Consider the following 17,101-nt stretch of genomic DNA (forward strand, 5'->3'; position numbering starts at 1 on the left):
GTTTTAAAAGTTGGACCTTCATGTTTCAGTGCGCATGCTCTCAGCGCAAGTCATGCAAAAAAAAAAAAAAAAAACTCATCAAATTACAGGAAAACACATCATATGAAAACATTCTGTCTTTATTTAAGTCGCATCGGCTTATCATAAGTGTGTACCCTTTGATATGAGAGGATCAGGATCGGTTTCTTATTTTATACGTTACCATTGTCTGAAGTGAAATCTTACTCTAACACTGAACACTTGTGTGCCCAGTTGGAGTCTAATCTGCGATTTGTTGGGTGAATAAGAAAGGCTTTGATGTTTACTGACAGATATTAATAAATACATTATTTTAAAGAAGATAACTGCGCGGACCACTGAGTTATTAAATGCTGCATGCGTATAGAAGCACATACATAATTATGAGCAGATAATATTTCAAATTTTCGATAGGACACTAACGGGGAATCCTTTTACTTGTGTTATAGTGGCAGCGGAAATGCACTCGGCCCTCTGCGGCTTTTGAGCCTTCTTCAATATCATCATGTGACTTATTGAAATTTATCAAACGCTTTCTCTGCAGCTGAGGGCTGTCACTGTTTTAATTTTGCTCTGCAGCGCACAATATCCGCAGGTTCTGTTTTCACACTAAAACTGTAAAGAAGGAGGAGAAATCAGCTGAAATAATAATGCTGATAAATTGTGAATTTGAAATCCGAGTTTTTGGTGTGGCTGAGAGCGCTCTTTCTCTCTGGCAGAGAGCCATGCAGACCTTCAGTGTATGACGGGGTCCCAGGCAGAATTATCGCTGCTGCTTCAAGATGATCCTGCTGCTCGGTCTGCTTTCTGTCCTCTGGGGAGACCCGGGTCTGTGTCTGGAGCAGGATGGAGGCTTCACCTGTGATGGAGACATCCGCCAGATCGCCGTGACCTCCAACTCGGTTTACATCGCCACAGAGGAGAGGCTGTACCAGCTGAGCCACGACCTGACTCTGATCAACAGTCTGACCCAGAGAGGAATCTTAAAGACCGGGAACCAACCGGAAGATGCGCAGTTTTACCGGGTTTCTGAGACGGCTGCGTGGAACTCAACTTTCAGCATCAACGTATTGTTGCCTTTTACAAAGAGCGACTCAATGATCAGCTGCGGTGTGACTGACGATGACTGCGGTTACTGTGAGGTTCTGGACCTGAAGAACATCTCCAACCTTCTGTACAGGGAACACATCCAGGTGGGACCTCTGAAGCGCAGCAGCGTGTCTGTCAGCTTTCTGGTGGATGTGAAGAAGAAAACTCAGACTGACACTTACATTCTGACCGCGATACAACAAAACAAAGAGCAGCCTGAAAACAGCAAGTGCGGCATTAATCACCAAACTATCAACCTTCATGACACAGATAACAAACAGGGCGGAGGGATATTTTCTCTAACTGATGGAGCTTCAGGCACTCCTGGGATCAAAAGTAAAGGCGATGTGGAGTTTGTTGATGGATTTCAGATCAGTTCAACCATCTATCTGTTCTCCAACGCGCTCTCAGATCAAACAAACAGAGTCCGTCTCATTTGGCTTCAAGGCGATAAAAGCAAAACGGATGCACTGAAGTCGCTGCGGGGCGCGTCTCTCAGCACCTCTGACGGTGAGAGCAGCAGACTCGTGGCCTCCTCGGTCATCCCGGGGGAGCAGCCGGTGCTTTGGAGCGGCGTGTTCAGTGTGGATGGAGGAGACACCAACACCGAGCTGATAGTGTTTGACATCAGCGCTGATTCCAGCAGAGGGACCGATAAAGATCCAGACTTCTACACCTCTGCGCCATCGAGAGTGACGGTGGGTCGCTGTGTAACTTATAAACGTGTTTTGAATGGTTCCACCTGTGGCTCCACTGTTGTATCTGACATTATTGCAGCTGCTGATACATACAGCCAAAAGTCTGCCTATACACGCATATGAACTTGAGTGACATCCCGTTCTTAATCCATAAGCTTTGATATTTCAATTCAATTCAATTTTGTTTATATAGGGATTTTATTTATAACAGTCGCCTCAAGGCGCTTTGTATTGTGGGTAAAGACCCTACAATAATACAGAGAAAACCCAACAGTTAAAACGACCCCCTACGAGCAGCACTTGGTGACAGTGGGAAGGAAAAACTCCCTTTTAACAGGAAGAAACCTCCAACAGAACCAGTTTTAACAGACAGGGTTCGTGAGCAGCAGCACGGTGGTGTGGTGGTTAACAGTTATGCGTCACAGCTAAAATGAAACCTTAAAGGTCTGGGTTTGATTCCACCTTGGCCCCAGCCTCTTGCTGTGTGGAGTTTGAAAGAGTAGATATTTGGTCTTTTTGTTTGTTTTTTGTTCACCCTCTGGTTCTCTACTTGTACAGTTTTTTATTGTTCCATGGACAAATGTTATTTGTAAATGTTAATGTACCAGTGTTCAGCAGGGCTGAGTTTTATCATGTTTGTTTAGTGACCAAATTTAAACAGACACAGTTCAACACTGTAAAAAATATTTTTGGTATAGGCAGCATGGTGGCATGATGGTTAGCACTGTTGCCTCACAGCTAGAATAACTATCTAATAATCTGGGTTCAATTCCGCCTGGGCCTCTTGCATTTTCTCCCTGTGTTTGCACGGGTTTCCTCCCACAGTCCAAGAACATGCAGTTACTGTCATTAGGTTAATTGGTCACTCTAAGTTGCCCAGGTGTGAATGGTTGTCTGCCCCTCTCAGGGTACAGGCTGGCAACCTGTATGGGGGTACCCTGCCTCTCACCTTCTGACAGCTGGTACAGGCTCCATTTAAGGCAATGAGTTACCTTGGTTTGTTTAAGTAGATTCAACAGTGTAGATATTGCAGCTTTAACAGCTTCAGCTCTTCTGGGAAGGCACTCCTAGTGTTTATGGGAATTTTTGACCATTCTTCCAGAAGCACATTTGTGAGGTCAGGCACTGATGTTCGTCCAGAAGGCCTGGCTCACAGTCTCTGCTATAACTCATCCCAAAGGTGTTCTATCAGGCTGAGGTCAGGACTCTGTGCAGGCCAGTCAAGTTCTTTCACACCAAACTCACTCATCCATGTCTTCATGGAGCTGCTTTGTGCACTGGTGTGCAGTCATGTTGATATTGCTGAAGCATTAAGAGTTCCTTTCACTGGAACTAAGGGACTGAGCCCAGCTCCTGAAGAACACCCCCACACCATAATCCCCCCTCCATCAAACTTTACACTTGGCACCGTGCAGTCAGACAAGTATCGTTCTCCTGGCAACTACCAATCCCAGACTCATCCATCAGATTGCTAAACGGAGAAGCGTGAGGGCTGCCATTCCCACTTTTCCCCACACTGCTCTGCTCCTGGTGAGAGGACAGTTTATTATTCACTTGTAGAGTTGGTGCAGTGGTGACAGTTATGGTCACTGAGCTCTCAAATGACTTGATAAAAATTCATTATCAGTAAAACAGTTATCAGCATACTTAATGAAATGCTGCCAGCTGTCAACAAGGCACGAATCAGCATAACTCACATGAACTAGCACATTTTTGAAGTGCAAACTGCAACATAGTAAATTCTGTTTGTTCAGCATTATTTGATATGTTTAATTTTATTACCTTGAATCATAATGTGTAAATAAAATGTGATGTTTGGTTTCATAACTTAGAAACAAGAAGAACTTACGTATGCTTGATGACCACCAACAGCAGTTAATTAGGTTTGGAGTGATGATAGGCTGTTTCTATATTAATTATCCTGAACACTTACAAGTCCTAATCTTGAGATATCTAAAAATAAAAGATCTGATAATCAGTTTATTTGTTTCTCAGCCAAAGAGCCTGAAACCAAAGGCGGTGCTCCTCAGGTCGAGCTCCATGACCTCTGTTCTGGCAGTGAGGCAGAGAGCCTGGATGGTTTTCTTCATTGGGACAGGAGACGGGCAGATCATCAAGGTGTGTATAAACAATGAAATGCATCGATTATTGTGGGGAAAGGTACTTAAAATGGGTGCACCCAAACCAGGTGAGGCACCAGGATTCTGATTTTGGAAGTGCTGGAGTAATTTGTGCTGGGCCATGTAAGCACAGATTCTCATATTTTTACTGCCATCAGTCGCAGCCATCTGCTGCAACCAACACTGGTCATCAGCTTCTTGCCTTCCTTTATTTAGTCTGCCTCTCCTTAGGTTGAAAAGGGAAAAAGTGAAACGTATGTTATGGAATTTTTAATGTAAAGATTCCTGAACATACTTTTAGAGGGACACAAAGCTGATGCTGCCATGACATTTACCACGAGCAGCACAAACACAGTTGCATCACATGCTCCAAATTGTTGACTGATGAAATGAGGGAACACAGTGCAAGTTACCAAAAACACCAGCAGTGTTTTCAACATACTTTTTTCTGTCCTAGTGTGAGTTTTTATGAGTGGACAAAATAGCATCTCCACAATGAAGAAAACCATCAAGACTTTACTCTGCAGCCTTAGTTTTGGCAACGAGTGGCCAGAGAAAAAGGAGAAAATGAAATGTGCATTAAAAAGAAAAAACTTAAATTCTTATCATTGTCGTCAGCTTGCTGTGGACAGGAACTATCACTCTGCCTGTCCCATGGTGCTCTACGGGACCAACAACGACCACAAAGTGTTTCCCAAACTGCATCTGGATCCAGTGGATCATAAACATGTGTATGTGCCATTTAGAAACCAGGTACTTGTGTTATTTACTGATTATCTTAATGTCATGTGTGCCTGTGCTGCATGTTAAAGTGTTTCTGAATGTTTTTGTTGTTCTAGATGAAGCGAGTTCCTGTGTCAAAGTGCAGCACATACACAAACGTGCAGGAATGTTGGTCTGCACAGGATCCATACTGTGGGTGGTGTGGCTCCAAAAAAAGGTCAGAGAAACGCCATCTGCAGCTGACGTATTCAAGCTATTCTAAACTTGGTGATCATTCAAATCAGTTTGGACTACAGATTAACTCTGTAGTCCAAACTAGTTTTTATTACTTGCGTCTACTGACTAAAGTCAAATCTTTTGTAGATCGCACTGATTTAGAGAGGGCAATTCACGCTCTTATTAGTTCCAGACTTGACTATTGCAACAGCCTTTATATTGGTGTTCGTCAGTCTTCCCTGAGATGACTTCAACTCGTCCAAAATGCTGCTGCTCATCTCTTAACTAACACCCCTAGACGTGATCATATTACGCCTACTTTGTTCAATCTCCATTGGCTTCCTGTTCATTATAGAATTCATTTTAAAATCTTATTGTTTGTTTTTAAAGTGTTGAATGGATTGGCCCCACCGTACTTATCAGATCTTTTAAGTTTTGCTGTATACGAGAGATCTCTGAGGTCTTCTAATCGTCTTTTATTAGATGTCCCAAGAACCAGGTTAAAGTATTGGGGTGATCGGGCCTTTTCAGTGGCCGCACCCCGACTGTGGAACAGCCTTCCTTTAGATTTCCGACTTATTTCGGATCTGAAAATTTTTAAATCTAAACTTAAGACTTATTTGTTTAAACAGGCTTTTAATACCATGTAATGGAACGATCTTACTTTTGTCTTCTGTGATGTAATATTATTTATATTTAATGTAATTGATTTATTTTATTGTATATTTGTAAAGTGCTTTGGTCACCTTGTCAGTTGTGTTAAGCGCTATATAAATGAATAAATGAAATGAATGAATGAATGAAATTAATTCAATTTCAATTTCTCCTTAAGGTGCATTATGGTGTAAGTAAATTATTACAGTTACAATTATTACAGAGAAAACCCAACAGTCAAAACGACCCCATATGAGCAAGCACTTGGTGATATCTTGGAGACAGCAGCACAAACTTAAACTCGAAACAAAACGTGACGTGGCTTAACTTGACTGGACTTGACTTGACATAAGGCACGCGCGCGCGCACACACGAGTAAGCATTGACAATGACCTGACAAAGAACTAACAAGGACACAGACAATATATACACAGAGGGATAGTGAGGGAATGGCCAACAGATGGGAACACAGCTGAACACAACCATGACGAGACAAGGGGATGCAAAACTAAATACACTGCACAAGAAATCAGACACTACCAAAATAAGACAGGAAGTGAAACAAGGGAACAAAGAGACAGACTTGACACAGAACACAACTAGAAAAATCAAAACATAACCAAACCCCACAACAAAAGAAACCCAGAACAGACAAACAAAGCAAAGACAAAACACCCAGGGACCCTGGACCATGACATGACGTTAACTTCCAAAAATCAATTGGAGAGAGAGTCTAAACAAATATCAGCAGTGTTGAAAGCAGCTGATCATGAAGATAAATCTTTGAGATGGTTTTGAATAATTTTTTCTCTAATGGTCGAAATTTGGTTTGTAAAGAAATCCATGAAGTCACTGCTAGTTAAAGTGAAAGGAATACTCGGCTCTACAGAGCTCTGACTCTTTGTCAGCCTGGCTACAGTGCTGAAAACAAACCTGGGGTTGTTCTTATTTTCTTCAGTTAATGATGAGTAGTAAGATGTCCTAACTTTATGGAGGGCTTTTTTTTATAAGGCAACAAATTCTTTTTCCAGGCTAAATGAGCATATACTAAATTAGTGAGATGCAATTTCCTCTCCAGCTTACAGGTTATCTGCTTTAAGTTGCTCATTTGTGAATTATACCACGGAGTCAGGCACTTCTGATTTGAGGCTTTCCTTTTCAGAGGAGCCACAGTATCCAGTGAAACTACTGACGAGATGATCTGTCTCTGTGGGATTAGAGTTTAGGTAGTGATTTATTTTTCTTTTCCTAGCTGCACGTTTGAAGGCGACTGCATGGATTCAGACTGGCTGTCCATTCCTGATGATTCCCAAAACAAAATGATTTCCCACAGAGTGGAAAAGGACACAAACGGACAGGTGCAGCTTACAAACACACTTACAGATGTCATCAGTTGTAACTTTCAGTTATTTGTCACTTACATGCTGTCTTTTTCAGATCTCACTAATAATCCACACACACCTGACTGTGGGCCAGGAGGCAGCGTCTAACTTCACCTGTCACTTCTCTGCAACTTCCAGTCAGATCTGTAGTCAGAATAACCCTCCTCCACAGTTCCCACAATGCACCTGCATCCTTAATGGCACAGTTCCTCCTGATGGTCAGTGACTTTTCATAAATAATCCAAGGATAAAAATACTGGAATTGCAACATTTACTAAAACAAAAAATACATGCAGAAATATTAATGACAGAGTCGACTCTGACAGATTAAATATTCCTTCCCAGCTGACAAATCTGAGCTGTTTATTATATATTTTTACAACTGATTAAGCATATATAACTAACATAACTAAAGATTCTGACATTGGTCATATTATTTTTATTTAACAGGCCTGAATGTCTCAGTAAAATTTAGACTTGGGACGACAGAACTGTCAGAACGACTGAGGTTAACCAGCTGCTCTGACATCAGCGGACCACCAACTTCTGTTTTGTAAGTTCAGTCAGATTATAAAGAAGTCTCACTGTGGGCAGACTACTTGAAAATAATATAACTAACAGATGGATCTGAAAAACATGAAATGTACAATCAGCCATCTGTGTAGATCCCAGGTCTCAAGAGCTTTACTGGACATTTTGTCATGTTTGGTTTGGACCCAGAAAGCAGTCTCAGACATCAGAATAGATGCTTCAAGTCTTTATTTACAAGGAAGTGTAGGTGAATAGGTAAAGGGTGGTGGGGTCGGTGCACAGGAGTTCTGTGGAAGAGGACAAAGGGAACTACAAATATTTGAGGAATTGGCTGTGGAGAAGAAAATCTTACTTAAGTGAAGAACTGTTGGGCTCAGAGAGGTGGCGTGGAGTGGCAGGTAGAGCAGCACAGAGGGTGGAGAGTGAGCAGGCAGGTGTGTGGATGCTTTCTTTCTGTTGAGTTCCAGGTATGGGTAAGATTGATTGAAATTCCCTTCCAAATCCGGAGGTCCAAAAACACAGAGATATAGTTATGGCATGTATCTGATTACTGGAAAACACAGAGAGCAGAGGGGTTAACAGACAGGCGAGAGCAGCACAAACAAGGAACAAGGACCCAATTTTCACCATGGTGGCGTGGAACGATCTGGCAAAGAGCTGAGGCAACCTCCAGGCCTCAAATACCCATCACTAGGGTACAGTAAATGCAGGTACACTTTGCACTGACCCACTATTGATCATGTGCATTATCACATGAGCCAAAGTGTGAGAACAGGCGTGGGTCATTACCATCATGCTCTTGAGACTGCATAACAATCAGTTCAGTCACTGTTGAAACAAAACTGTTCATCATCGTCAGGAAGGATATATTACTACTGAGCGGTCTCTTTGTTGTATGTTGTATTCTTGAACATCATGATCCATATTGGCAGTTGTTGCAGGTGCTGCTCTCAACACTAATATGTGTTTGTTTCTCTTCAGGTGTCAGCAGTGCATCGAGGCTGGTTGTGGATGGAATAAAACCAAATGTTCTTGGGCCAATCCAGGAGAGAGTAATGTAATAACTGAAAAATAAATAGATAAATGTTATTTCGTGTTTCAGCTAAGTTAATATTAGTCACAGCAGGCCCTGGATCAGATCTAACAGTGTCTTTAAGCCGGCCATATTTATTCCCTCTACTTCCTCCTGCAGGACAGCGTTTGCCAAAAGTTGGAGTCTGGGATGAACTTCTCTGTGAGTCTGAACTTCAGTCCTCAAACACTTTGTTCCTCTGAGATCTGATTCAATTGTAGTAGAGGTTCTAGCAACAGTAGATGGTCATGTATTAAAGCTGATTATTTTTGTGTTTTACTGTCAGATCCCAGAGATCTCCTCCATCACTCCCAGTGTGGTGTCTTCTTACGGGAGGAACCACGCAGTGCTGTCAGGCAGCAACCTCAGTGATGTGACTGCAGTGAGGATCTGGGCGCTCACCGACTGTACTCCAAAAGAGTGAGTCACTTTACTGAGACTGTACTTTGGCAAATGGCAAATAAAAGAAAAGTATTCAGGCACCCTTATTATAGACAGATTTTACAGTTTAACTTTGACAGTTAAAGGCACAGTTTTAAAGGCACATGATTGCCAGCTTCACCACTAAGCCACTCGGGCGCCCAAGCTGTGTTACTTTTAAGGATTTGAGAATCACATATATTGTTAGTTTAAACAGATATTTAGTTATTGATGAATTTTAGTTTCTCTCTGTGTTCACTGCTCAGATCTCCTGTTTGGAAAAACACTGGTGCCAGTCTGACGTTCCACATTCCCAGTTCGGATATCAAACACGTGGCCAGTGTATGTGTTCTCCTCCCAGATGGGAGTTGCCACAGCGAAGCTAAAATCACCTATCGCTCGTCACCATCCTGCTCCAACATTATTCCAAGCAGCAGCTGGATCAGGTATGTTTAGTTTGGCTGAAGCCTCCAAACAAATACAGTTATTCAGATACAGAATTTCTACCAGCCAATGTTGCACAAAGTGTCAAAGAGTTTGAAGCCCTGGGAATGGCACGAAACCTGGGAACCTTCACTTCACTTCAGCATTACGTGCTGCTACATGCTGCTATAAGATATTTACCAAAAGAGGAGGTAAGTTTTACGGTGACTTCAGTTTAATGGAAATTTTTAATTATTTTTGAGACAGAGGTCAGCGCTAACAGGTTCAACACAAGAAGCATCTCCTATAGATCATTTCAGAGGGGAGACTTCTTGAGACAAGAAGAGTTGATAAGGCTTTGTCCCTGACTTCAGCAGGTTTCAGTCTGATTCATGGTGCAGAAACACATTGTGACCACAGTTTGTCACTTTAAGACTGCTTCCTGTTAAAGTGCTAAATCAGGAGCCTTTTTTATGCCTCTGCTCTTTGCAGGGTCTCAGCATGGGGAAGTTTGTTAGTCTGTCAGTCCATCACACACTTTAAGTCACCGCGCATTATCTCAACATATCTCAACAAGTGCTAAAAGTAGAGTAGAAAAAAACCAGTCCATTTACATCTAAGTGACTACTCAGTCTCTCAGACTCTCAGACACAGACTACACTGATATGTAGAGAACTCTTATGTGTTCCAGTGAAATACTGCTTTACTATCATATTACAGTGTCATTGCAAGAAAGTTCTCCCTCTGAGATCACTTTCTTCTTGTACTTGCTGCTCTGACTAAATGCTGCTCTGTGACCTGAAGTGGGAAGAGGAAGATCACACTCATAGGACGCCACCTGGAGTTTGTTGAAGGGGTCTTACACAGCCATGCCATGCAGGATGTCAGACTTCCCAGAGACATCAATGCTCAGGTGGGTCTGTAGACACAAACTACATCCCATTGAATTGATATGTTAAGATGTTTTTATGAATGAACACGGGACAGTTTTTGGGGAATCATGTCTGGCATTTTCCTTGAGTTTCTCTTTCTTACATGAAGCACAAAACAGGAAATAGTCCACATCAGAATCACATCATTGTCTTATGGTCTGTCTTAGTCATGTCATGCTGTGTTTTCTGTTTGTTTAAATTCACTGCAGACTCTCACCTATGACACACCTGCAGCTGAAAACACTCCAAAGATTTCTAGCAGCAGTGTGTTTTTGAAAGTAGCCAATCAAACCTTGGTCTGCTCCACAAAACTCTCCCTCTATCCAGACCCTGAGTTTACCAGCTTCACAGCCACGAGGACAGGGGAAGACGTCCACATCACCATACAGGTAATGTTTTCCTGAATCGCACGTGCTCAAACATGTGACACTGATTCATGAAAGGTCAGCCTTTGTTTCTGCTGTTTCAGAAAAAGGCAGACAAGCTGCAGATGATGATAGAAGAGTTATCAGTGTGGGGCATTCAAGGCAATAAGACACACCAGTGCATCATGGAAGCTAAAGAAACCAGTAACAATGAGGACTCTTTCACCTGTGAGATTCAAAGCCTGCCCAACCCTGAATTTCAGAAGCTATTGGTAAATCTTTCTTTTGTGCTACTCCAAGCTAAACAAGTAAGAGAAAAAAAATAATTATCACAATATACAGTGAGGAGGTTTTTAGAAAACTTCATTTGTGGAAACAAAAACATCAAAGTTCTCATTTTAAGGTTTTCTAGAGGAGAAGCAAAAGCCATGCACCATAAACACAAACAGACCTTTTTAATCTGTATCAGTGGCTAACACCATTCATTCATTCATACATGCAGTAAATACTCTGACTCATTGCTCTAGTGGGACCTCCCTCTGTGAAGCTCCTTTATTTCTCTCCTAGATAAAGTTTGGTGAGAGGTCAATAAGCCTTGATCCTCAGTCTTTATTACACTCAGTCCTTCAGATGGTGCGTTTCATGCTGATACCCTGTGTTATTGCTGGTAAGTGACTCAAATGTTTTCTTTTTCACATATGTTTTATTACATAATCTTGTGTTAAATGATTCTTTTCTACCACTTTATGGATTATGTTCTTGTTTTCAGCTCAGTTTTTACTGTTTGTCTTTCAGCCTTGGTCATCATCTATTTTTGGCAGAAGGGACTCACTGCTGAGATGAATGACCTCTGACCTCTGACCTCTGACGAGCCTGAGTGTTACTGGGAAGAAGTTCACGCTTTGTCTGAAGATCTGTATTAGAAAGCTTCAGAAAGCAGTGTTTGTTTTATTTTTCTTTCTCTTTTAAAAATGTAGGTTTTACTGTGTTTTTATTGTTTAAATCAGAGGAAATTATTTTATGTTGGAAGCAGCTTAAAGAGTTTTGACTGTGGACTAGTTTAGAAAGAGAGGTTCTGTTCTTTGTGCTTTGTTTTCTCATTTTTTGTACTGTTACAGCTTAATATATGTTTATATTTATACAGAATCATTGGGATTTATGATTTATGAAGTAACTGTTTTACTTGTTGTGTTATCAGGACACAAATAGAAGATTTGTTTTAGCTGTTGTATATTTTGTCTTTTACATATTTTAACAGATTTTATATCACATGTTCTTCTCACGTGTAAAATAGATTTATAGTGAAGTCCATCAGTATTTGGACAATGACACAACTTGTGTAGTTTTGTTTTGCCTCTGTGCACCACCACAAACCATCAACATGTGATTGAAGTTCAGACTTTCAGCTTTAATTAAAGAAGTTTAATAATTACTCTATTTTTATCCATCTCTCCTTTTTCAGTTTCTTTGGTTCTTCATAATCGGGCAAAAAAAAAAAAAAAAGACCTCTTCTTCCACAGTAATGACTGTACTGAGGTCAAGCAGTGCCCCCTGGTGGTTGGAATGAATTTGGAGGTTTTACACCTCACAGGAGTTGTGTTAACAAATTAATCATCATGATTTAAAAATCACAAAATCAAAGTTTCATCACGATCAGCAGGAGAGCCCTGAAGTGTGACGTGATTTTGGTGACAGTGTGCTGAATGAGAATGGTAGCTGAGTGCTATATAAAGTCATTATGGCCAATCAGTGAGTTCAGATTGTGATGGTACTACAACCCATGATGGTGTCTTTAAATGATTTTCATATTTAATAAACAATCACTAAAATCATTCAAAGAGGTATATTGTGACCAACAGGAGGTCACTGATGTTACACTTCCTGTAGTCCATCAAAAATCTGACATAATCAGAAGACCACTGATGCACCATGGGACATGCACCAGGTAAAAAGTTGATCTGACAAATAAAATCAGTGTTACTTCATCTTCAGCAAGCAAAGGTTACTGCTGCCTGCCTTCCACTGGAAAAATAAAAGACCACAGGCCCTCTGAGTGTTGCTCCTTTATCTGCCTCGTAGTCCTTTTGTGATTCTTCCAAAACTACTCCATTACCAATGGAACTAAACAGAGAGAGAGACAGCCAACCATTCACACCTGTGGGCAACGTAGAGTGACCAATTAACCTAACCCCAGTAACTGCATGTCTTTAGGAGGAAACCCACACAAACATGGGGAGAACATGCAAACTCCACACAGCGAGAGGATGGGGCCAAGGTGGAATTGAACCCAGAACTTTCAGGTGTCATTCAAGCTGTGAGGCAAAACTGTTAATCACCACACCACTGTGCTGCTGCACACTAATCCTGTCTGAACTCAAACACATAATTACAATAAGCTAGACCATCTAAAAAGTACAGTCTACTCAGCATTAATAAGTAATGTTGCGAAATGATGGATATTTAAGTGATATAAACTCAGTTTATTTCAGTAGAAGTTGTTGATTGGACTTAAAAACACAATTACAATAGAAAAGGACATGAAACAGTTCAGCTTACTCAGCATTAACAAGTAATGTTCACATACTAGGCAATTTTAAGTAATATGAACTCAATATTTTTAAGTCAAATCAAAATCTGAGTTTACAGTGCACATCCAGTTTGACTGGCATCAGAGAAATGTCTGAGGTGTGCTTCAGCAGGAACTTAGTAGTTAGTTTAACACAGCACTCACCTTTGAAGTCAGACTCATATTGAAGGTCATCCAGCCACACACATCACTCCTTAGAGAAAGAATGGGGAATCTCTTCATCCCATCCAGATTTATCTTACGATGCTTTTGCAGTTGCAACTTGGCAAACAAGGACCCAAAAATGCCAAAGAGACACAGAGTGAACTGACAGAACACGTCTGAGAGCATTCTTGGGATAACGTTCTGAACTTGAATTTCTAAGTGTAAATGTAGCACTGCAGTCCCACTGCTCTCTTTTCTCTGGAAGCTGGTCTGCATCCATGTCTGGGTCTGTTTGCTCTGCTGTCTTCACAGACTGACATTAGAGCTGATCCATTAGGAAAGCTTGAATCCTCTCTTAGTGCAGAGAACAGTCAAATCTTTCATCACTTACCCTCCATCCTCCTACAGAGAGATTTTACACAGTCATCTATACAAACGTTGTTTTTGACCACTTCAAGAGAAAACTGTTGGATTATGATGTGCAGTTCTTTGCTGAGCATCATTTGTAGAACTCAGTGATGATGGTGCTCCAAACAAATGCACTTTCATGATGTGAAGGAATTTAAATAACAAGAGTGTGTGCTACTTAAGCCTTTAGGTTTCTGCGTGTTTGTTTATCAAACAGGAATGACACAAACACACAGAATAAGGAGTCCAATTATTAAATTTAATAAAGCCATTTCAAACAGTTTTACAGATTATTCTGGTTCAGAATTGTTGGAGCTGCCTAATGTAGCCAGTCGGTGCAGCTTCACACAAGACTGACACCGCTCTCTATCTTAGTTCAACTTTTATACACAGACTTAGACAGTTACACAGTTACTGAAATATGCAAGATGTTGCCTCGCACATGTATCAGTTCCTTCTTCTGTGCCCTTCACTCTCGCCTGTTAACAGCCTCATCTGGATCCTGTAGACACAAAACATCAGACCAAAACACTCATTCTTTTCCAGTAACTCATCGGCATGTGATTTTGTTGTTACTTTATTATACAGTCTTATTTCTGTCTCCTGTGCAGTGTTATTTCAACACCTTCACCTTGTTTTGTAGATTAATGCTGCGATATGCTACTTGATGCTATATTTCTATTTAAATTGTTATATTTCTGGTATGTCTAGTATGCAGCTTATTTACACTCCTTCCTTCAGATGCCACCTTAGGAAACATAGAAGAATGATATGTTTCTGTGAGACATGAACTCAATAAAGCAGCACTGTCAGCCATTACTGCAATGGCTTCCCTGTTGTGTATGCTGTTTCTCTATTGTATGTATTTATTTACTGTGTCTGTCTGTGTTTTTAAATGCTGCCTGTTTTATGCTGAGAAGCACAGCACAGAATTTTGTTGTGATTGTAAGTTCAAATGAGTTCAAAGATGTTTCCTTATTTGTTGCTCCAAAATCAGATACAGTTACAGTTAATACAGATTGCCTTTCCTGAGATGATAAAACCCTGTGATAAGGAAAAGGGGACATTTCACAAATTTCCTTTACTCTCTTTCAGTTGGTCTGGAGGCACCGTTTCAGCATATCTTTGATCACTCATGTCATTTAGAAATAAGGTCTATTCCTTCTTAAAATCCATGGTTTAAACAAATGCATGTGGGGATTTTCTTCTCTGGACTTTTCAGTCTGCTCCTCTGAGTATTTTTCATTAAAATCGTGATTATGTTGTTCAATAGTAATAACTACCCAAACAGCTATAATTTCTCAGGAAACTTGAGAAAAGACCTTCTCAGAGCTGACACTAGATGTCGCTTTTGTTGTTCTCTAATTCGAACGTGGAGGAAATTGGACGAGATTTAAAAGTTGGACCCTTCATGTTTGCAGAGGTCAGTGCACATACCCTCAGTGCAAGTAATGTAAAGATCAGGAAATTACACCAAAGCACGTCGAATGACAACATTCTCATCCATCCATCCATCCATTCTCCTCCGCTTTTCCTGTTCAAGGTCGCGGGAGGGCTGGAGCCTATCGCAGCTGTTATAGGGCGAAAGGCAGGGTACACCCTGAACAGGAAACCAGCTTGTCGCAGGGCCAACACAGAGAGACAAACAACCTTTCACACTCACATTCACACCTATGGGCAATTTAGAGTGGCCAATTAACCTAACCCCAATAAGTGCATGTATTTGGACTTTGGGAGGAAACCGGAGTTCTATATTTATTAAATTCCTATCGGCACATCATACATCTTGTACCCTTTTATATGAGAGGACCAGAATTTATTTTAGTTCATACGTGCCCATTGCCTTAAAGGCAGACTTAGATACTGATCAATAAAGAATGCATGCAAACGAATAATATTAATATTCAAAATTTTCGATAGGGCACTAATGGGGACTCAATTCACTTGTTACAGTGGAAGCGGAAATGCACTCGGCCCGCTGCGGCTTTTGAGTCTTCTTGAGATGAATATCATCATGTGACTTATTGAAAGTTTATCAAACGCTTTCTCTGCAGCTGAGGGCTGTCACTGTTTATGTTTTGCTCAGCAGCGCACAATACCCGCAGGTTCTGATGTCACACTAAAACTGTACAGACTTTGAGAACATGGAAGAAGTTGGAGAAAGCAGCTGAGGGAAAATAATAATGCTGCTAAATCGTGAATTTGAAATCTGAGTTTTTAGTTTCGCTGAGCGCGCTCCCTCCCTCCAACTTTCAGCACTTCTCTTTTCAGCTGAGGAGCGCTGCGCTTTTACGCACAAGTCTAGAGACACTGTCAGAGAGCAGAAAGCCATGCAGACCTTCAGTGTATGACGGGGTCCCAGGCAGAATTATCGCTGCTGCTTCAAGATGATCCTGCTGCTCGGTCTGCTTTCTGTCCTCTGGGGAGACCCGGGTCTGTGTCTGGAGCAGGGTGGAGGCTACAGCTTTGATGGAGACATCCGCCAGTTCGCCGTGGCCTCCAACTCGGTTTACATCGCCACAGAGGAGAGGCTGTACCAGCTGAGCCACGACCTGACTCTGATCAACAGTCTGACCCAGAGAGGAATCTTAAAGACCGGGAACCAACCGGATGATGCGCAGTTTTACCGGGTTTCTGAGACGGCTGCGTGGAACTCAACTTTCAGCATCAACGTATTGTTGCCTTTTACAAAGAGCGACTCAATGATCAGCTGCGGTGTGACTGACGATGACTGCGGTTACTGTGAGGTTCTGGACCTGAAGAACATCTCCAACCTTCTGTACAGGGAACACATCCAGGTGGGACCTCTGAAGCACAGCAGCGCGTCTGTCAGCTTTCTGGTGGATGTGAAGAAGAAAACTCAGACTGACACTTACATTCTGACCGCGATACAACAAAACAAAGAGCAGCCTGAAAACAGCAAGTGCGGCATTAATCACCAAACTATCAACCTTCATGACACAGATAACAAACAGGGCGGAGGGATATTTTCTCTAACTGATGGAGCTTCAGGCACTCCTGGGATCAAAAGTAAAGGCGATGTGGAGTTTGTTGATGGATTTCAGATCAGTTCAACCATCTATCTGTTCTCCAACGCGCTCTCAGATCAAACAAACAGAGTCCGTCTCATTTGGCTTCAAGGCGATAAAAGCAAAACGGATGCACTGAAGTCGCTGCGGGGCGCGACTCTCAGCACCTCTGATGGTGAGAGCAGCAGACTCGTGGCCTCCTCGGTCATCCCGGGGGAGCAGCCGGTGCTTTGGAGCGGCGTGTTCAGTGTGGATGGAGGAGACACCAACACCGAGCTGATAGTGTTTGA

The 17,101-nt window shown here is 41.7% G+C and overlaps 1 protein-coding gene across 1 annotated transcript; it reads left to right on the forward strand.

The window, feature by feature from the left end:
• The first annotated feature begins 763 nt into the window (after window positions 1-763).
• Window positions 764-12,043, forward strand: LOC115773672 (plexin-C1). Its single transcript, XM_030720529.1, has 16 exons — window positions 764-1,805; window positions 3,801-3,923; window positions 4,544-4,678; window positions 4,765-4,865; window positions 6,771-6,876; window positions 6,956-7,118; window positions 7,351-7,453; window positions 8,413-8,488; window positions 8,624-8,665; window positions 8,790-8,923; window positions 9,190-9,369; window positions 10,151-10,259; window positions 10,488-10,667; window positions 10,748-10,915; window positions 11,211-11,310; window positions 11,439-12,043. The coding sequence occupies exons 1-16, from the start codon at window positions 801-803 to the stop codon at window positions 11,495-11,497; spliced, it is 2,784 nt and encodes a 927-aa protein (XP_030576389.1). The 5' UTR covers window positions 764-800; the 3' UTR covers window positions 11,498-12,043.
• The last annotated feature ends 5,058 nt before the right edge of the window (window positions 12,044-17,101 follow it).

This window comes from Archocentrus centrarchus, chromosome 23 (assembly GCF_007364275.1).
Source record: "Archocentrus centrarchus isolate MPI-CPG fArcCen1 chromosome 23, fArcCen1, whole genome shotgun sequence".
In the NCBI taxonomy this organism is placed as follows: Eukaryota; Metazoa; Chordata; class Actinopteri; order Cichliformes; family Cichlidae; genus Archocentrus; species Archocentrus centrarchus.

Bases quoted from the DNA above. Each gene is read 5' to 3' on its own strand.
- LOC115773672 (XM_030720529.1), top strand. From the start codon at position 801: ATGATCCTGCTGCTCGGTCTGCTTTCTGTCCTCTGGGGAGACCCGGGT. The intron at 8,666-8,789 runs GTGAGTCTGAAC...TTTTACTGTCAG, and splicing joins AGTCTGGGATGAACTTCTCT to ATCCCAGAGATCTCCTCCAT. The intron at 10,260-10,487 runs GTGGGTCTGTAG...AATTCACTGCAG, and splicing joins CCAGAGACATCAATGCTCAG to ACTCTCACCTATGACACACC.